The sequence below is a fragment of the Acipenser ruthenus genome, chromosome 35 (assembly GCF_902713425.1).
Source record: "Acipenser ruthenus chromosome 35, fAciRut3.2 maternal haplotype, whole genome shotgun sequence".
NCBI lineage: Eukaryota > Metazoa > Chordata > Actinopteri > Acipenseriformes > Acipenseridae > Acipenser > Acipenser ruthenus.
Window position 1 is genome coordinate 5,922,630 of NC_081223.1, and position 17,260 is coordinate 5,939,889.

General features: G+C 42.6%; 2 protein-coding genes and 1 non-coding gene across 3 annotated transcripts; 1 reads left to right on the forward strand and 2 right to left on the reverse strand.

Moving 5' to 3' along the window:
• Positions 1-1,728: 1,728 nt before the first annotated feature.
• On the reverse strand, positions 1,729-8,194 carry LOC131705153 (uncharacterized). Its single transcript, XM_059007402.1, has 4 exons — positions 7,866-8,194; positions 6,217-6,263; positions 4,876-5,292; positions 1,729-2,142 (listed from the first exon to the last, which is right to left on the reverse strand). Exons 1-4 carry the CDS (start codon positions 8,146-8,148, stop codon positions 1,777-1,779), a joined length of 1,113 nt encoding a protein of 370 aa, XP_058863385.1. The 5' UTR covers positions 8,149-8,194; the 3' UTR covers positions 1,729-1,776.
• LOC117395262 (histone H1-like) lies at positions 2,899-3,957 on the forward strand. Its single transcript, XM_033994146.3, has one exon. The coding sequence runs from the start codon at positions 3,152-3,154 to the stop codon at positions 3,767-3,769; it is 618 nt and encodes a 205-aa protein (XP_033850037.2). The 5' UTR covers positions 2,899-3,151; the 3' UTR covers positions 3,770-3,957.
• A 5,348-nt stretch (positions 8,195-13,542) lies between the features above and the next one.
• On the reverse strand, positions 13,543-13,661 carry LOC131705398 (5S ribosomal RNA). Its single transcript, XR_009310355.1, has one exon. It is a non-coding gene; the product is annotated as a 5S ribosomal RNA (ribosomal RNA).
• Between the last annotated feature and the right edge of the window lie 3,599 nt (positions 13,662-17,260).

Below are 17,260 nucleotides of genomic sequence, written 5' to 3' on the forward strand. Positions count from 1 at the left end.
TATAACTCAAATGTAATGTTTCTTGTAATATTCGCAGTTTTGTCGCCATATTCAATTTTTCCCGCCGAAATTAAACAGATTCGAATCGATTTTTACAAGAAAAATAAAATTCATAAAACCCGATAAACATTTAAATTTATGAAACTAAAACTAAATGTATTCCCAAATAAATACGCAAGTCTCCTTACCGTAAACATTTCCATTTTAAAATGTGCAGAGAACTGAAATGAGAATTGTACTCTTTTTGCGGTATTTGGGTGGCTCTCAGAAGAGCCTTTGTGTTGTAAAGACGGAGCAGGGACGGTCTCGGTTTACTTGGAGCTGGTGTACTTGGTGACGGCCTTGGTGCCCTCAGACACGGCGTGCTTGGCCAGCTCTCCGGGCAGCAGGAGGCGCACGGCTGTCTGGATCTCCCGGGAAGTGATGGTGGAGCGCTTGTTGTAGTGAGCCAGGCGGGACGACTCGCCGGCGATGCGCTCGAAAATGTCGTTGACGAACGAGTTCATGATGCCCATCGCCTTGGAAGAGATGCCGGTGTCGGGGTGGACCTGCTTCAGCACTTTGTACACGTAGATCGCGTAGCTCTCCTTCCTGGTCTTTCTGCGCTTCTTCCCTCCCTTAGGCTGGGTCTTGGCAACAGCCTTCTTGGAGCCTTTCTTCGGCGCGGGTGCAGCTTTCGGTTCTGGCATTTTCCTTCTCTGATGCTTTTTGAAAGATGAATGAGTAACCAGCCCCAGAGCCACAGTATTTATAGAGTCTGTATGCAAATTATTACTAAACAACCCTTTAGAGTGAGAATGTTGACCTGATAACCTAGCAACGCTCCCGGGTGACGGGGTACTTCGATGTGATTGGTTGTTCACTGGATACGCAACAGAGAGGGTGGTGACTTTGCCGCGAGCTGAGATCTTTTTTTTTTTTCTCTCTCGAGTTCAGGTTTGAATTCGGCGCCTTTTTTCTTGATCGGTTAGTTTAGGTCTTTTGTTTTTCATTTATTAAATACATGAAGAACTCAGTATACAGCAATACTGAAATCCACACCCGATGCGTCTTAAATATAGAAATATAAATAATCAAACCCACGCCACTTTTTGTGCTCATTAAACACGTTAAATGTAGAAACACACGATCAATGCTGATGCTCTTTGATTTCTTCCTCATCCCAGAGTCTCGATTGTTTCACAGCAGCTTGAATGGCGAAACTTCAACTCAAATACAGAAAAGACGACATCGTGGAGCTCAAAGCTGAATCAGGATCTGCTGCTTTTAATTTATTATACTGATTACAAAATGTACTGAAAATAAAATTAGATAAGACTTTTTTTTTTTTTTAAGTGTTTTATTTCTTATCTGACTTTAATTCTGCACGGAATCGGATAAAACCGAGCTCGTATTTTCTCATTATTACTGAAAATGTTCACTTTTTAAAATACAATTCCATTCAATTAATTGCTTTTATTGATTTATTAACTAAAATGCTTATTTTAATTTTATTTTTTTCTGGATTTGTGTAGAGTTAAAAATCCAACACTTAAGTTTAAGCCTAAAATACTCTCGTTACACAGCGTGAAATAGGTCTAAATAGCCATTTTAAAACAACAAAGAAAACACTGGGGAGATAACAGTATAAAACATTTTGAAAAAAGTGATTTTATTCTTTTGAAGATTTTATTGGTGTACTAAAATTGAGCTTGTTTCAGAATTGAAAACTCTTTAAATGAAAAGGTGGGCGGCTCTTAAAAGAGCCTTTGTGTTCGTGTCCTTGTGTCCAAATCTTTAACCCCCGAATCCGTACAGAGTGCGACCCTGGCGCTTCAGAGCGTACACCACATCCATAGCGGTGACGGTCTTTCTCTTGGCGTGCTCAGTGTAGGTGACGGCATCCCGGATCACATTCTCCAGGAACACCTTCAGCACCCCGCGGGTCTCTTCATAGATCAGCCCGGAAATTCGTTTCACTCCTCCGCGGCGAGCCAGGCGGCGGATAGCGGGCTTGGTGATGCCCTGGATGTTATCACGGAGCACTTTGCGATGCCGCTTGGCGCCTCCTTTCCCGAGTCCTTTACCACCTTTGCCTCTTCCAGACATGCTGTAGATCCGTATTATGAAAATAACACAATACTTGAAACGAGGGCTGAGGCTCTAATACATACACGCAGACCGGACCTGATTGAAAAAGAAGCCAGCAAAGAAGAGCGCGGAAACATTAGACCCGCCCACCACTGAGCCGTGTCTGTGAGCGCGTGTTAACCACCAAACTGCTGACTCGCATTCCCTGCATAGTGTTGCTGATTAACAACGCGAATGTGAATGAATTTATGGAAAAGTCCTTTAACCTGATTCCAAATAAGTTTTTACACATTGTTTTCCAACATAATGGTTATGTATTTCTGCAGGCAAACACACAGTGGAAAAATAACCTTTTTTCCTCACCAGGAGGCAGAGGTGGCATTGCCTATGAAATACACTACTAATGAAATATTTAAACTACTCAGAGCATGCTGTGCTGATGTCAGGGTACTTACATTGTTGCAACAAGTGTGGGTCAGGGGTGAAGAGAAATACAATTCAACAAAGTAATTCTCCCAATCGATTACAAGGGGATGATCCGGCAGAACGTGATGCAGTGTATTAACCGCACCGCACATAAAGGTGATTAAATGTCCAGTTTTACAAACTTCACGCTTCAAACTTAAGTTGTGTTTGCCTAGCTTTCTCGTTTGTGAAACCAATCATACAGTTACTTTAAATAATACAATTGTCATCTTATATTCAAAAAAATCTAGCGAAGTACAGAGCGAGCAGTTTGGTTTCGCTGGAGGATAGTGCAGTTTTGGTCACCTCAATTAAAAATGCAGTAAAGGTCCTGGTTAAAGAATACGTTATATTGTAAACACAACCCTTCTGTTTTGATACCCCCGGTTGTTTGTGTACATTTGTTCCAATTTCACTGTCAAATTGTATATTTTGTGCAGCGTGAAAACACAAGACAGGACGTTTTCATAATGAATCTGTTGCCTGCGGGTCAGTTGAGTCTACACGGTTCTCATCGTGTGGATAAGTTCCGCTCTCCGCCTTTCTGCTCGCATTCTGTGACTCGCAGAACAGTTCAGCATTACGTGTGAGTTTTCTCCGTGTTGAAATATTAGAAATGGCAGAAACTGCTCCAGCACCAGCCGCTCCTGCTCCGGCTAAAGCTCCCAAGAAGAAAAGCGCAGCAAAGCCCAAGAAATCGGGTCCCAGCGTGTCGGAGCTCATCGTCAAGGCTGTGTCTGCCTCCAAGGAGCGCAGCGGGCTGTCTGTGGCGGCGCTCAAGAAGATCCTGCAGGCCGGCGGCTATGATGTGGAGAAGAACAACTCCCTCATCAATAGAGCCCTCAAGAGCCTGGTGACCAAGGAGACCCTGCTACAGACCAAGGGCACCGGCGCCTCGGGCTCCTTCAAGCTCAACAAAAAAGCAGCTGAAGCCAAGGAGAAGGCTGCCAAGAAGAAGGCAGCTCCAAAGAAACCAGCGGCAAAGAAAGCGGTTGTCAAGAAAACAACGAAAAATGTTTCGGCAAAGAAAGCAGCGACACCCAAGAAGACTCCTACAAAAGCGAAGAAACCGAAAGCTGTAAAGAAAGCGCCCAAGAGCCCGAAGAAAGCGGCTGCCAAGCCTAAAAAGGTCGTGAAGAAGAGCCCGAAGAAAGCGAAGGCAGCGCCTAAACCTAAAAAGGTGACCAAGGCAGCTAAACCCGCAGCGAAGAAGGCGGCTCCTAAAAAGAAGTGATCAGTTAAAGCGACCATGCGACAGTGAACCCAAAGGCTCTTTTCAGAGCCAAAACATCTTTCTAAAAGAGCAGATTGTCCTTGTAAACACAGGGCGATGTGTGGAATGTGCTGCCGTGGAACGTGTTCCGCTTTCTCGGTGGAACAGCCCGGTCTCCTCGGCGAGCAGTCCAAGACGGTGAAACATGGCGCCGCCCCGCAGGTACAGCTGTGGACAAAGGTGTTGCATTATCTCGAATTCTATGATTGAAACACCTTTAAAATAATTAATAACCTCATTTAGATCTTTTATTTGACATGTAATCAAATAAACTACGAAATGATGTCGTAAAAGTCTATCAAAAGCCATAATGCAGTTGTAAAGTATTTCGTGTTAGATTTGGAAACGTCACATTGTTCAATACTTTTATTTTTATTATTATTTCTTAACCAGGGCGACTTACAATTAAAATCTATCACATTGTACACATTATACATTAGATCAATGACAGCTGTATCTGCAATACTGGGAAACTGCAATAAACAGACTCGATTTACGATGGTCTGTACTGTACAGCGAGATTGTTTTTATGTATTTGACTCAATTTTATTAATGTTGCTATTTTACATATGATATAAATACTGGTTTGAACTTGTCGACTGAAAAAACATCACCAAGCACAAACCCCATCATCCCCACATCGCTGTCAGCCAAGATGCTAGAACAGAAACAGAACAAACTGATTCTGAGAAAAGACTCGAAGCTGTTCCTGTTACACACCGAACAAGCTGAGCGAGTCCGAGCCGGTTCACCTCCCGAAATTCCGCCGATAATAAACGAGGCATTTTTTTTATATCTGATATCAGATTTTTATTTTGGCCTAAAATGTAGCCTCTCTTTCCATCTTTAGATTTGATGGTTTAAAAGAAACACAACGTTGGGAAGGAAAAGCGAAAAGCGCTCATAATATAATGTGAACATGTTCCAATTGCGAAACTTACACATATAACACTTACCGTGTAAACTACAGCTGTTTATTTAAAATTGGAATATAACACTTTCAGAGAAGTGGGTGGCTCTTAGAAGAGCCTTTGAGTTTCGCTGTATTTTAAGGGTTTTGCAGTTTAAGCGCGTTCTCCTCGGATTCGGCGGGCCAGCTGGATGTCTTTGGGCATGATGGTGACTCTCTTGGCGTGAATGGCACACAGGTTGGTGTCCTCAAAGAGCCCGACCAGGTAAGCCTCGCTAGCCTCCTGCAGCGCCATCACAGCGGAGCTCTGGAAGCGCAGGTCGGTCTTGAAATCCTGAGCGATTTCTCGGACGAGCCGCTGGAAGGGCAGTTTGCGGATCAACAACTCGGTGGATTTCTGATAGCGGCGGATTTCCCTCAGAGCCACAGTGCCAGGTCTGTAACGGTGAGGTTTCTTCACGCCGCCGGTAGCGGGGGCGCTCTTTCGAGCAGCCTTGGTAGCAAGCTGTTTCCTGGGCGCCTTTCCACCGGTGGACTTACGCGCAGTCTGCTTAGTTCTTGCCATTTTCAAACTCTACTACACAGTATTAAAAAAAACTGTAAATGGCACAAGCAGCCGATACCAGAGATTATATAGGAACTGAGCTACTCTGATAGGCTATGAGATCTGAAGGGCGGGGCTCTGTTCCTCATTGGCTATATTCCAGATTCTCAATGATTGATTGGAACATTTGAATTCTGCGCGCGCGCATTCTGTTAAGCAGTTATTGTTTCGGAGCTGTTGGCGCCTTTTTTAAATAAATACAGTATAGTCAGTCATTCATTCAGGACAACATTGCTTATCCCCAGTATAAGAAATGCATTCCATTCAGATTAAGCAGTCTGGGTTCAAAATTGTAACGGAGAAACGCTCAACAATAGGCAAGCAATACTTATTTATGACGAGAGAAAATACATAAACCAAGCATGTACCCTTAACACTAAAGAAAATAGACCAATTCAAAAACTATAATCAGACTGAAAACAAACAAACAAAAAACAAAACACGGAAAATACATATCCCCGCAATAAAACAGAAACGCGGGAGGGGGTGGATTTCCAACTGGAAGCATGTTTCAAGGTAGCTCGATCGAAAACAAAGTAAAGCAGTCAATTGATATTGTATCAGATTGTCTGTTTGTAAAGAACGTGGCATTAATGTGGGAGCGTGATCTACACGCGCTGAGGCGAGGCGTGTGTTTGATATCACTCCAAACAGACATGGCAGCGCTGCACTGCCGCACACAAATACAAACTAACTATTTATTGCTTCAATTCTCACCAGTCGGTATTTTTCAGACAATAAAAATAAACCGATTCGATGCGCTTTTATAGAAAAGTGGGTGGCTCTTAAAAGAGCCTTTGGGGGTTTATAAGATGTAAAAGCGGCGTCCGAGTGATTTATTTCTTGGCTGGCTTCTCGGTTTTCTTGGGCAGCAGCACGGCCTGGATGTTGGGCAGCACTCCGCCCTGAGCGATGGTGACGCCTCCCATCAGCTTGTTGAGCTCCTCGTCGTTGCGGACAGCGAGCTGCAGGTGACGCGGGATGATTCTGGTTTTCTTGTTGTCCCGGGCGGCGTTCCCGGCCAGCTCCAGGATTTCAGCAGTCAGGTACTCGAGCACAGCGGCCAGATAGACCGGGGCTCCAGCGCCCACACGCTGGGCATAGTTTCCCTTCCGCAGTAGCCTGTGGACACGGCCGACTGGGAACTGCAGTCCTGCCCTGGAGGAGCGAGTCTTTGCTTTAGCACGGGCTTTACCGCCAGTCTTTCCTCTTCCAGACATCTTCACTGTAGTTCAGAATATCACAACAATAAATGCGCGGCCGCTCTCCTGCTATTATACACACCGGCTCATTCGTGATTGGACAGAACGGTGCAATACTAGTTAGAATGTTAAAAGACGTCATAGTGGATGAGGGCGTGCAGAATCTTACTGCATGCCTCTGATTGGTTGTATCATTCCCTGCCCGCTGTTTCTGGTTTGGCGCTGTTCTGCTGCGGTTTGTCTTGTTTCCTCTTGGCGCGCATTTTTAAATTGGAAGACAGCTGTAACAAAATGTAACCGTTTAGAAGTGTTTAAAACCACACTGCCCTACAGTCGTGTTCGAGTTGTTATAATTCCTAGGTTTTAGTTTACAGTTTAGAGTTCTGGGCACTTCAGTTAACTAGAAAGTCGATATTGTTGACTGTCCAGTTTGTTTACATTGTGTAAAGGTAGTTATATCTGCAATGATACCAATTTAAATTATATGTTCCAATAATTTATTTACATTATAAAACAGTTTGATTAAAACATTCCCCCCCAAAGTACAAATAACCGAAATATCGCTGAAGATTTTTAGACCACCGTGCCTGTTTTAACTCGAGTATCCTCGGGATGAGGTTCAGTAACACAGGCTCAGATTTTTGCCCACATGAAAACATTCATAGACATCCTATCTATGGTTTCATTGAGAATATACAATGGCACGGAATACAAACTGGATATTTACACGTTGTCTGCAGGATTGGAAACTGCGCGGTGAGACCCCAATGGATTCCCAGTCCATCGTCTTACCCACTCGGCCTCGACCCCCGCTGTATAATCCCGCGCATCTGAGCAGCGCATTCCCCCGGTGACAGGCAGCCTCCTGTTAGGAGAGCTGGAAGGGGTTTCCAGTGAACACACCGCTAGTTCTGCGGTATCAGCAGTTTGTTAATATTAAAGTGAAGCAGCGGTGTTTTTGCTTAAGACTGTTCAAGTTTAGAACAATACCTCTTTCCCTAGTTTACATCAACATACTACCTTAATTAAATTAGCTCGTTAATACATTATCCGTACTTTATTAATGCAGACTTTCTTAAAACAAAATAACTCCCAAAACGCATATTATACATACACACGTCATTGGAATTCAGAGTTTACGCAGATACATATATAAACAACATACATAAATATATAACTAACACCCGAACCCAAAGAGCATCTCCTGAGGTTGTAGAAAGTGAATGATTAGTAAACGGATTTAAACTCGTGCTTGATATTGTGAGTGGCTCTGAAAAGAGCCTTTGTGTTCAAATGCAGCCGATGAATATCCTTAACCTCCGAATCCGTACAGAGTGCGACCCTGGCGCTTCAGAGCGTACACCACATCCATAGCGGTGACGGTCTTTCTCTTGGCGTGCTCAGTGTAGGTGACGGCATCCCGGATCACATTCTCCAGGAAAACCTTCAACACCCCGCGGGTCTCTTCATAGATCAACCCGGAGATTCGCTTCACTCCTCCGCGGCGAGCCAGGCGGCGGATAGCGGGCTTGGTGATGCCCTGGATGTTATCACGGAGCACTTTGCGATGCCGCTTGGCGCCTCCTTTGCCGAGTCCTTTACCACCTTTGCCTCTTCCAGACATGCTGTAGATCCGTATTATGAAAATAATACAATACTTGAAACGAGGGCTGAGGCTCTAATACATACACGCAGACCGGACCTGATTGAAAAAGAAGCCAGCAAAGAAGAGCGCGGAAACATTAGACCCGCCCACCACTGAGCCGTGTCTGTGAGCGCGTGTTAACCACCAAACTGCTGACTCGCATTCCCTGCACAGTGTTGCTGACTAAAGAACATTTCAATAAATGCATCTACATTCGCGTTGTTAACCTAATTCCAAATAAGTTGTTTCACATTGTTTTCTTAGATAATGGTTATGCATTTCCCTGCGTATTGCAGTTGTACTTCTGCATTTCTGCAGAGGCAAACACATGTTTACACACACACACTCATGGGTTTCTTTTACACCCGTGTTGTTGGAGTCGATGCGCTGTAAGTATTATTTATTTATTTATTTATTTATTTATTTATTTATTTATTTATTTCTTAGCAGACGCCCTTATCCAGGGCGACTTACAGTCATAAACAAAATACAGTCACTCTAATAAGCACATGTACTGCCCTAAGTCACGAGTAAATCCTTTACCAGCTTTGGAAAAACGAAACTGTGCGTTCACATCTGTCCATGCAGAATGTTTATGCTGTTCTATGTTGTTAAAGTAAATAAATGCTGTTGTATACAAGAGTATACAAACAACACGAAACTACAATCACGTGAAACACTTGCAGAAATTCAATGATAAGCAATGTGATGACGTGCAGTTGCGTATCATGACCACAAGGTGTCAGTAATAGATTTTACAGTAACCCCGCGAACACAATGATGTTTCAGAACGTTATGAGAATGTTATTCGAAAGTCAGGATAACATTAAGTCATGTTTGGGCCATCTGCGGTCCACATAATTCATGTTTTTATTTTAAGTGTGGGAGCCCTCACTCCCTAAGTTGTATTTTATTCTATTATGTATTGATGTATTCATGTATTTGTTTTATCTCATCTTATGTTAACCCCCTATGTACTGGACCACATTTTGCATGCATTATTGTGTGTATTTTGTTTGTTATCATTAAAACCTAATAAAAATGTGATAAAAAAATAAATAACTATCTATTTTTTTTACAGACGAAGAAGGCAGTGTATCAATTAAATATGTTAATATGCAACACGAAGAAGGCATTGTGATCCACAATAAACCAGCTTCATTGAAATATAGTCCATTTGGGTTACACTTGGACAAACATGTGCCTGGAAGTCACCCTGCCATGACGATTCCTAAAATCGGAGGTTTTATAGAAATGGAAGCTGAATCTACCAAGGTAGAATTCCGTGAGATTCAATTAGAAGCCAAGGGCAGCAGTGCAGCAGCACGTGCTGAAGTCAGTGCTTTGGGAGCTTCTGCAATGGTCCGAGGCGAGCTGGCAAGTGCCTCTGCATCAATAGGCCCTGTAGGTGTGAAGGTTCGGCTGGGAATTGACACAGGGGCTTCTATAGGAGTGGAGGGAATTGAGGCAAAGGTCTTGGGAACTGGGTTCTCGATTGGTCCAAAAACGAGCATAAGTGTGCTTGGAAGTGAAGCGTCTTGCTCAGCCATGTAACCAGTAGAAATGAAAAGCACCCTCATTATGACAGTGAACCTTTAGACAGGTGTCCTCCTTGCACTGACTGGTGTTAGTCAGTGTGTGATTGTTTGTTGCCAGAATGGATTATTAGTTTAGTTTAGTTATCTACAAGCTTCTATTTGTTTTTCAATATATCTTTATGTTGGAGTGAAACATTGACAATGGCAGTGCTGAATAAATAAGCACTTCATACAAATTGTTATTTGCCTGGCTTCTATTATCTTGCTGTATACATTTGAAAGTATTTAACTACAAAATATAGAAAAAAGCATATACTGAATATATTTTATACTATTAACACTGATATTTTTTTTCTCTGAGTTTGTATGGTGTAGCACTTTTTTCTATATCATAGCAAACTGTATTACAAGTATATACTGTATACAGTATATATTGTATTTGAGTTTATTTTTATTGTATAGTCTATTTTACTGTATATTTATGATGCAGGTATTCCCTCTCAGGGTAATTTATCCTGGAGTGTGGTCGCTTTAATACTGAAGTTCCTGACAGGTGGATTCTGTCCATTACCATTCTCAACAGAATACCCTGGACAGCCATGTTGACACCCCACTGTCCAGCTCCATTTCGGCACTCGTGGGACGTGCTGCAGCTTTCCTGCAGCTCCCATGGACGCCAGCATCAGAACCACGCTGGTCCGTTTTCCGGACGCAGGCACTGGCTCCCCGCCCCCAGAGGTTCCCGGCCTTCCCAGATTTTTTGGAGTCGGTACGCTCCTCCTGGGACCACCCGGCCTCGGGACTCAGTGTGCTGAAGCAGGCCACATTGCTCGCCTCCTGGTAGACTCCACCATTGTAGCCCTGGTTAAGACCCCGCCGGTGGGCGGTCTTATTAAAGACCCGGCGTGCCCAAACCCCCAATGCAGGGTGACGGAGACACATTTGAAGCAGCCTACGCAGCAGAAGCGCAGGCAACTCGCTTGGCTAATACAGCTAGTGTGCTGACCACGTATTTAGATGGTGTATTGCGTGAAGCCCCACTCCCCGGGCCTGTGGCCCCGGAGCTGCGCCTCCTGTCCAGCACACTGCTGCAAGTCTCTGGTCTCCAAGGGCAAGCCCTTGGCTGGAGCCTAGCTTAGTGGTGGCTCGTAGACAGCTATGGCTTTCTCAAGCCAGGGTCCCTTATGCGGATAAGGCTGCGCTGCTTGAAGCGCCCATATCCCCAGGTCATACGTTTGGGCGAGCAGTGGAGGAGATTTTGCAAAGATCCCACCAGGAACGCGAGGCATCCAGTCAGGTGGCCGCATTGCTCCCTCCCTGTGGCTCTGCATGGGGTAGGTCGAGCCACTGATGAGCTCCACAGACTCGGACTGTCACACGAACTGTCCCAGTCTCCACAGCTCCACTGGGTGATCTAAGGCATCGCCCTCAGGGCACACCAGCAGGTAACCAAGCCCGACCGGCAGGCAGAGGGAACGCAGGTCGTGGTCAGTCCACAAACCAGCGTCATAGAAGGTTTAGGCCAGCGCCCTAAATACTCACTCAAAATTGCCAAGCCGCGTGGGGCAAATTCTATTTCCTCTCGGCCATGAAGGTCCTTGTCCTTCCCAAACCCAACGTGACACCCTACCCGTGACACATACATGTAAACTACACCATGGTGAGCAGCTCCTTCCTCCAGACACAGACCACACTGGAGTGTTTAGATGACTGGGTGTGAGGAGCCTTGTGTTAACAATGGAAGAACTGGGCTGACTGGGGAGCTCACTGCTGCTGCCTATTTCAATTGTTTTATTACTGTGTTACAGTATGGGGCAGCAGTAGTGCTCTGGCTCCCTCTTGTGGTCAGTGTGAGTGATGGCCATGTGTACAGCTTGGCAGGGCACTGATGCCTGTTTCCAGAGAGGGATTCAATCAAACACTAAGTTCACAGTTTAATAGAAGAGTGGATTAGTTCTATTTGTATATGTGTTCTAAGCGCTGCACTTCTGTTTCAATAAGTGTCACAGACAGTTCTATGAGATCAGAGCTGTGAACACAGGTGGGACTTGATAGGGTTGGGTGACTCACAGTACAGTTAGATTATCCTTCCTGTAGTTTTATGTTTAGCCTTTCAGTGCTTTCCTGCTCTCTAGGAGGGGCATTAGAAATCTGCCTGTTCAGAATGAACTGGCCCATAAGTGTTGAGACATGTGTGCCAGGGAGCTGCTGCACACATAAGGAATGAAGGAGACCAGGTGGGTAACAAGGATGACACAGGAGGCAAGACAATGAAGAATAAACTGACTTTAATAACGCTGATGTGCTGATCCTGAATAAAAAATAAAAATTCATTCAGGGACTTCTGAGTTCCTCATTTAAAAATGTGTCTGAAATTGAGATAACATCATTTTTATTATTATAAGTTATAATCCAAGTTAGAAAAAGAAGACTAAAGCACCCAATCTTCCATCTATTTGAGGTGCACACCATGTTAATATATGGGGCATTCAATACCAACTCAACCAGTGCAGATTTTACTAGAAAAAATCACCTGGGGTTTTTATGACATGCTGAGTGCAGAAACTATGGTTGTTATTTTTTTTTTAATTTCTCCTTCGACCTATGACCTTGCAAGGGTCAACAAAAAATGAGAAATTATGTTGTAATCAAACTGCCATGTTTCTTCAATTTTGCATTGTCCGGAGTTAGACCTAGAGAAACAAGTGGCAGGGTTTGCTTCCAGTGGCACTAGCTTGGAGCTGAGGAGTTATCAACTTGCTTATGGGACTTGGAGTTTTTTGTTATCATGACATATTTGAGTGAATACTGCTCAGTTCTCCCGAGTAATCCAGGCTGATTCAAATTCAGGATGCTCTCTAATTAAGTATGACCCAATTTTTGGGTGGTTTTGCCTGTGGGCTTCTCGGCTTGGATTGTAAGTCAAGGTGTTTCTTCACCTCTTTAAATGCTGGTGATGCCCATCGCCTGGGCCTAACTACTGTTCTCAGCTGTTGACAGGACTTGGAGACGACGTTGTAGTTTCTGGAGAAATTAGCAATAAACAAATTTCATTTTGACATTTTCTTTTACAAAGCATTTCAACTATTGAATGACACCTCTCCATGCGTCTGACATTTTCATATTGCTTAATCCTGTCCAATACAATGTGGAATTTTTGAAGTAGTGTCCGATACATTCAGCAAAACTTTTAAGGTTCCAAGTCAGGTCTACATCAACAATTATACAATTCTTAAGACAATTTGTTAATTCGTAATATTTTACCTCATGGTTTGACTTTTATCTTTCAAAATTTGAGTTAAGAAAAAGTTAACAATAACAAAGACCATTTCAATGTGTTAAAATATTTGTCCTTAATTGCAACCGTATAGTAAAACCACTTACATTTCTTATTGACTTTCTTCTTCTCTCCTCAAGATGCCGTCTGTTGCAAATGTTGGATTTGTTGCTTTTTCTTTTTAAGGAACACCAGTAAGTTTTCATGGCAGCTAGAAAATAGAAAAGCATATTTAAATATGCATGTACCATTTTACTGTACATATATAGGCTGATATACTGATAATACATTGAATCTCAATGTCTTTGAAATCACGTAATTCCACAACAATATCTATTTATCAAACTGAAAAATTATGTAATTTTTTATGTTTTAACAAACTCGAACACACACATGGGAAAAGGGCAGGATGGATTGAGTTCATATCATTTACTTATTTTAATGTTTCATGTTAAATGTTAAAATAAAATGTAATTTTTTTTCTAGTTGGAGCAAGTGTGAGAATATTATTCGAAATATGTGGGGAAATAGCGCCCCCTTTCAAGCTGTAGGTAGAAAAGCTTACAGCACCTGGTATTCCCAGGCGGTCTCCCATCCAAGTACTAACCAGGCCCGACCTTGCTTAGCTTCCGAGATCAGACGAGATCGGGCGTTCTCAAGGTGGTATGGCCGTAAGCGGAAAGCTGTGGTGGTTTAGTATGTTTCATAGTAACTAATACCGGAATACTGCTACACGAGGAAAAAAAGCATTGCTTAAAATGAATGAATGAATTCATAAATATCGACATAAATGTATTTATTCCCATACGTATTTATTTATTCATTCCAATATTTACATATTACTTTATTTATTTCGATAATTGCAGGTGGTCGGACAAACTTCAAACAAGATTTTCGTCTGTATTGTTCTTTCAGTAGCCTAAATACCAAATTTAAACGACACCAAAACTGACCACGGGGTAAGAACAAATAAAAAATAAGAAACGCATATGCACGGCCATAAAACGACACACACACACACACACACACACACACACACACACACACACACACACACACACACACACACACACACACACACACACACACACACACACACACACACACACACACACACACACACACACAACCTGAAAAGCAAACATTATACTGAAGGGAAAACAAACACTAAAGAAGCAGAAATGAAATCCACACACCGTTATTAAAACAGCCGATCTCAGTTGTATTGTGTAATGAATGATAAAGGGCTAGATGTGTCATTGGACTCCGCTGACGAGGGGCAGCAGTAGGTTTAGTGGTTATTTGTTTATGCTCGACAGATGATTCGGTCAGGATGGACACAGACCTGCACTTGCTCAAGGCAGACATATTTTAAACTCAAGTCTCATTCTGTATCACCAACACTACATTGCCATGAAAAACTTGAATAAACCATCTTTGGAAACACTGGTATTAAAATATTGTATATGTACGAATCTTGCAAAATTAAAAAAAAAAAATATATATATATATATATCGGTAGTTTGATACAGCCTCTGTTCTTCTATACAATATTTTATATAATTCTATGCATTTCAGTGGGTAGTTCTAACCGCAAAGTCAGACACACCTAAATTTTTCCCAGTCTTTCCCCACCAGCGTTTTGTCACATAATCTGGCCAATCAAATGTTCCATTAAACATTTTAGACTCGCAAGTAACCAATCAGAAGCAAAGCATTCGTTCTGCCCCCAGAACAAGCTTGGTTTCCAAAAACTCAACTGAACCGGACGCATCATTTTAAAGCGCAAGATTTGCGGCGGGTTTGAGTTTTGAAGATTAGTAGCGGGTGAGTTGTTAACAATTTCATAAAATCCTGGATTTATATTGGTCAGTGATATAAGAACAAGCAATTAAAGTAATTGTGTGCTTTCGTAATATTACTAACCTGCAACTAAGCAAATGTAACAGTCTGGTGATTCAATGAATTGTAGCGCTTACTCGGTGGGAACCTTTGTTACAGGGAGATGGGGTCTGGTAGGAAGATGTTGGAGAGCGGGATTCTGGGAAGAGCGGAGTTCGTTGTACCGGATGTGTGATTTTCAATAAAGTGTGTTCATTTAGAAGTAATACACAGTGTGAGTCTAATCGTTTGTGGAAACCCCATAATTTATAACACTGCTTGTACGAGAGCAGCCTGTTTCCTGTTTGTGTGTGAATACATCATGTAGTCAAATGTTTCCGCATTTTCTGAAACATTATCACGTTAGTATAAACTACACATTGACAATGTAATCCATGTTTAATATATATATATGTGTGTGTGTGTGTGTGTGTGTGTGTGTGTGTGTGTGTGTGTTTGTGTGTGTGTGTGTGTCAATGGTTAACACGATTTCTGCTTCAGGGTTAAACCGAAAAATCGCCGAATTTGCAGGAGTGTTTTTGAATAGACGCACGCGCAATCAGTAATTTAAATTAAACATCTTCATGTTTTGTGGCGATTTAAAAGTGAAATCCACCTTAAGAGTCAGATCAGAATAATTCTGGTATTTTTAAGTTTCTGGTGTCTGAAAGTGAAATACAAATCCACTGCACTCGGGCGAGCGCTTTTACTGGGTGTGCCTGTCAGGAGCCCCTACTTAAACCTCTTTGACAGGATTTATAATCTTTCTTTTTTTTACTTTTGGCAGCTACCGAGCAGAACCCCATTTGATACTGTGGACAGTTTAAAGATGGAATCAGTCCCGATTAAAGAGGAGCCCCCTAAACTTGAACTGGTCCCCATTAGACTGGAGTTCACTGGACTGGCTGCCCTCCCCATTAAACAGGAGCTCTGTGAGACGCCCTGTGACAGCATCAAGCCAGTGGTGTTTGGAATTAAAGCTGAGCGCAACGAACTGGAGATCTCCCAGACAGAAGAACCAGTTCCTATGAAAGAAGAGGTGCTGGAAATGGTGCGTATTAAACTGGAGCCCCTGAAAGAGGAGGTACTCTTGAAACCAGGGAAGGAAGAATCCGAAGACTTGAAAGCAGCCCCCACTGAGCTGGGTCCGGTACACCTGCGGGAGTGTAGCGTGGTGCTGGAGAGAATCTATGCGAGAAAGCAAGGCTCTGGAGAGGAAGGCTCTCCCAACAGCACGCAAGGAGGTGGACAGGACGACGAGAGCTCACATTCAGAGTGCAGTCCAGCAGGTGAGTGAGTGACTAGCTGTGACATTGTCATTCTACACTGAGTGATGGCCACAGTGTGACTGAGAGGCTGAGAACAGATAGCAGGGCTCCACATTAGCATCCAGGTTCATTTCACATACTTGTCTACACTGAAGCAAATCACTGTATCTGTGGCGGCACTGATGCGGAATCACTTTCAGTGTCAATGGGAAATGCTGGGAAATGCAGCGACACTCTCAAGGTGGTTCAGTGGAGGCACAGTGCCGGTGTGAAGCAGATTTTTCTCAGTGTGAACAGACACCACATTTTATATAGGACAGTATGTAACACCCTATAATGTGTGTAATAGATGTTACTGGTACAGTCCTAAAACTCCCCTTATTTTTTCGTGTTCTGAAATCTGGTCCTGCCCACATCTGCAGCTGATGACACGGGGCTGAAGTTCGAAACCAACTGTCTGACCAGCGTAGGCTACAATATTGTATATTTTATGTCACAGGTTGGGTAATAAATAGCTTAAATATTTAATTTCACCTCAGAATATAAATGATAAAAACGCAAATACTGTTAAAAATACCATATGTTAACAGCATTTCTGCTTTATATTATAAAACAAAGTTTAATTTATTAGAATAAGTTAGAGTTCTGGCTAAAATGGTTTATTCTTTAATTAAAATACTGTAGCCTACTGTTTTATGTGTATGATTACTTGGCACAAAAAGTTTGAAACAAACTGTCAGTTTAACTTGTCTAAGCAACATACTGAAATGTGAGTTACCGGTAGACTTTATGTTTTGTGCTCTTGCAGATTTGAAGAACAGAATGTTTTTGTTTTTTAAAAAACGAATCCCTATTTAATGTGTGCAGCATACAGTATATTCTTTTGAAGTGTGACACACCGGCAGCATGTTTTAACACTGCATGATCTGCCTTCTATGTAAATTGAGGTATGCTGCCAAATTGCAGCTGAGCCTGTAATATCGCTGTGTGAATGCTGTAGTGAAGGGTCCTTTTTGTAGGTTTACTTTTTTGCTTGAGTTTTTTTTTTTTTTTTTTTAAAGTATTTTTTTTTACTAATTAATAAAAGCATGTCATGATCAGGACCCATCCTTCAATAAAAGGGCCGT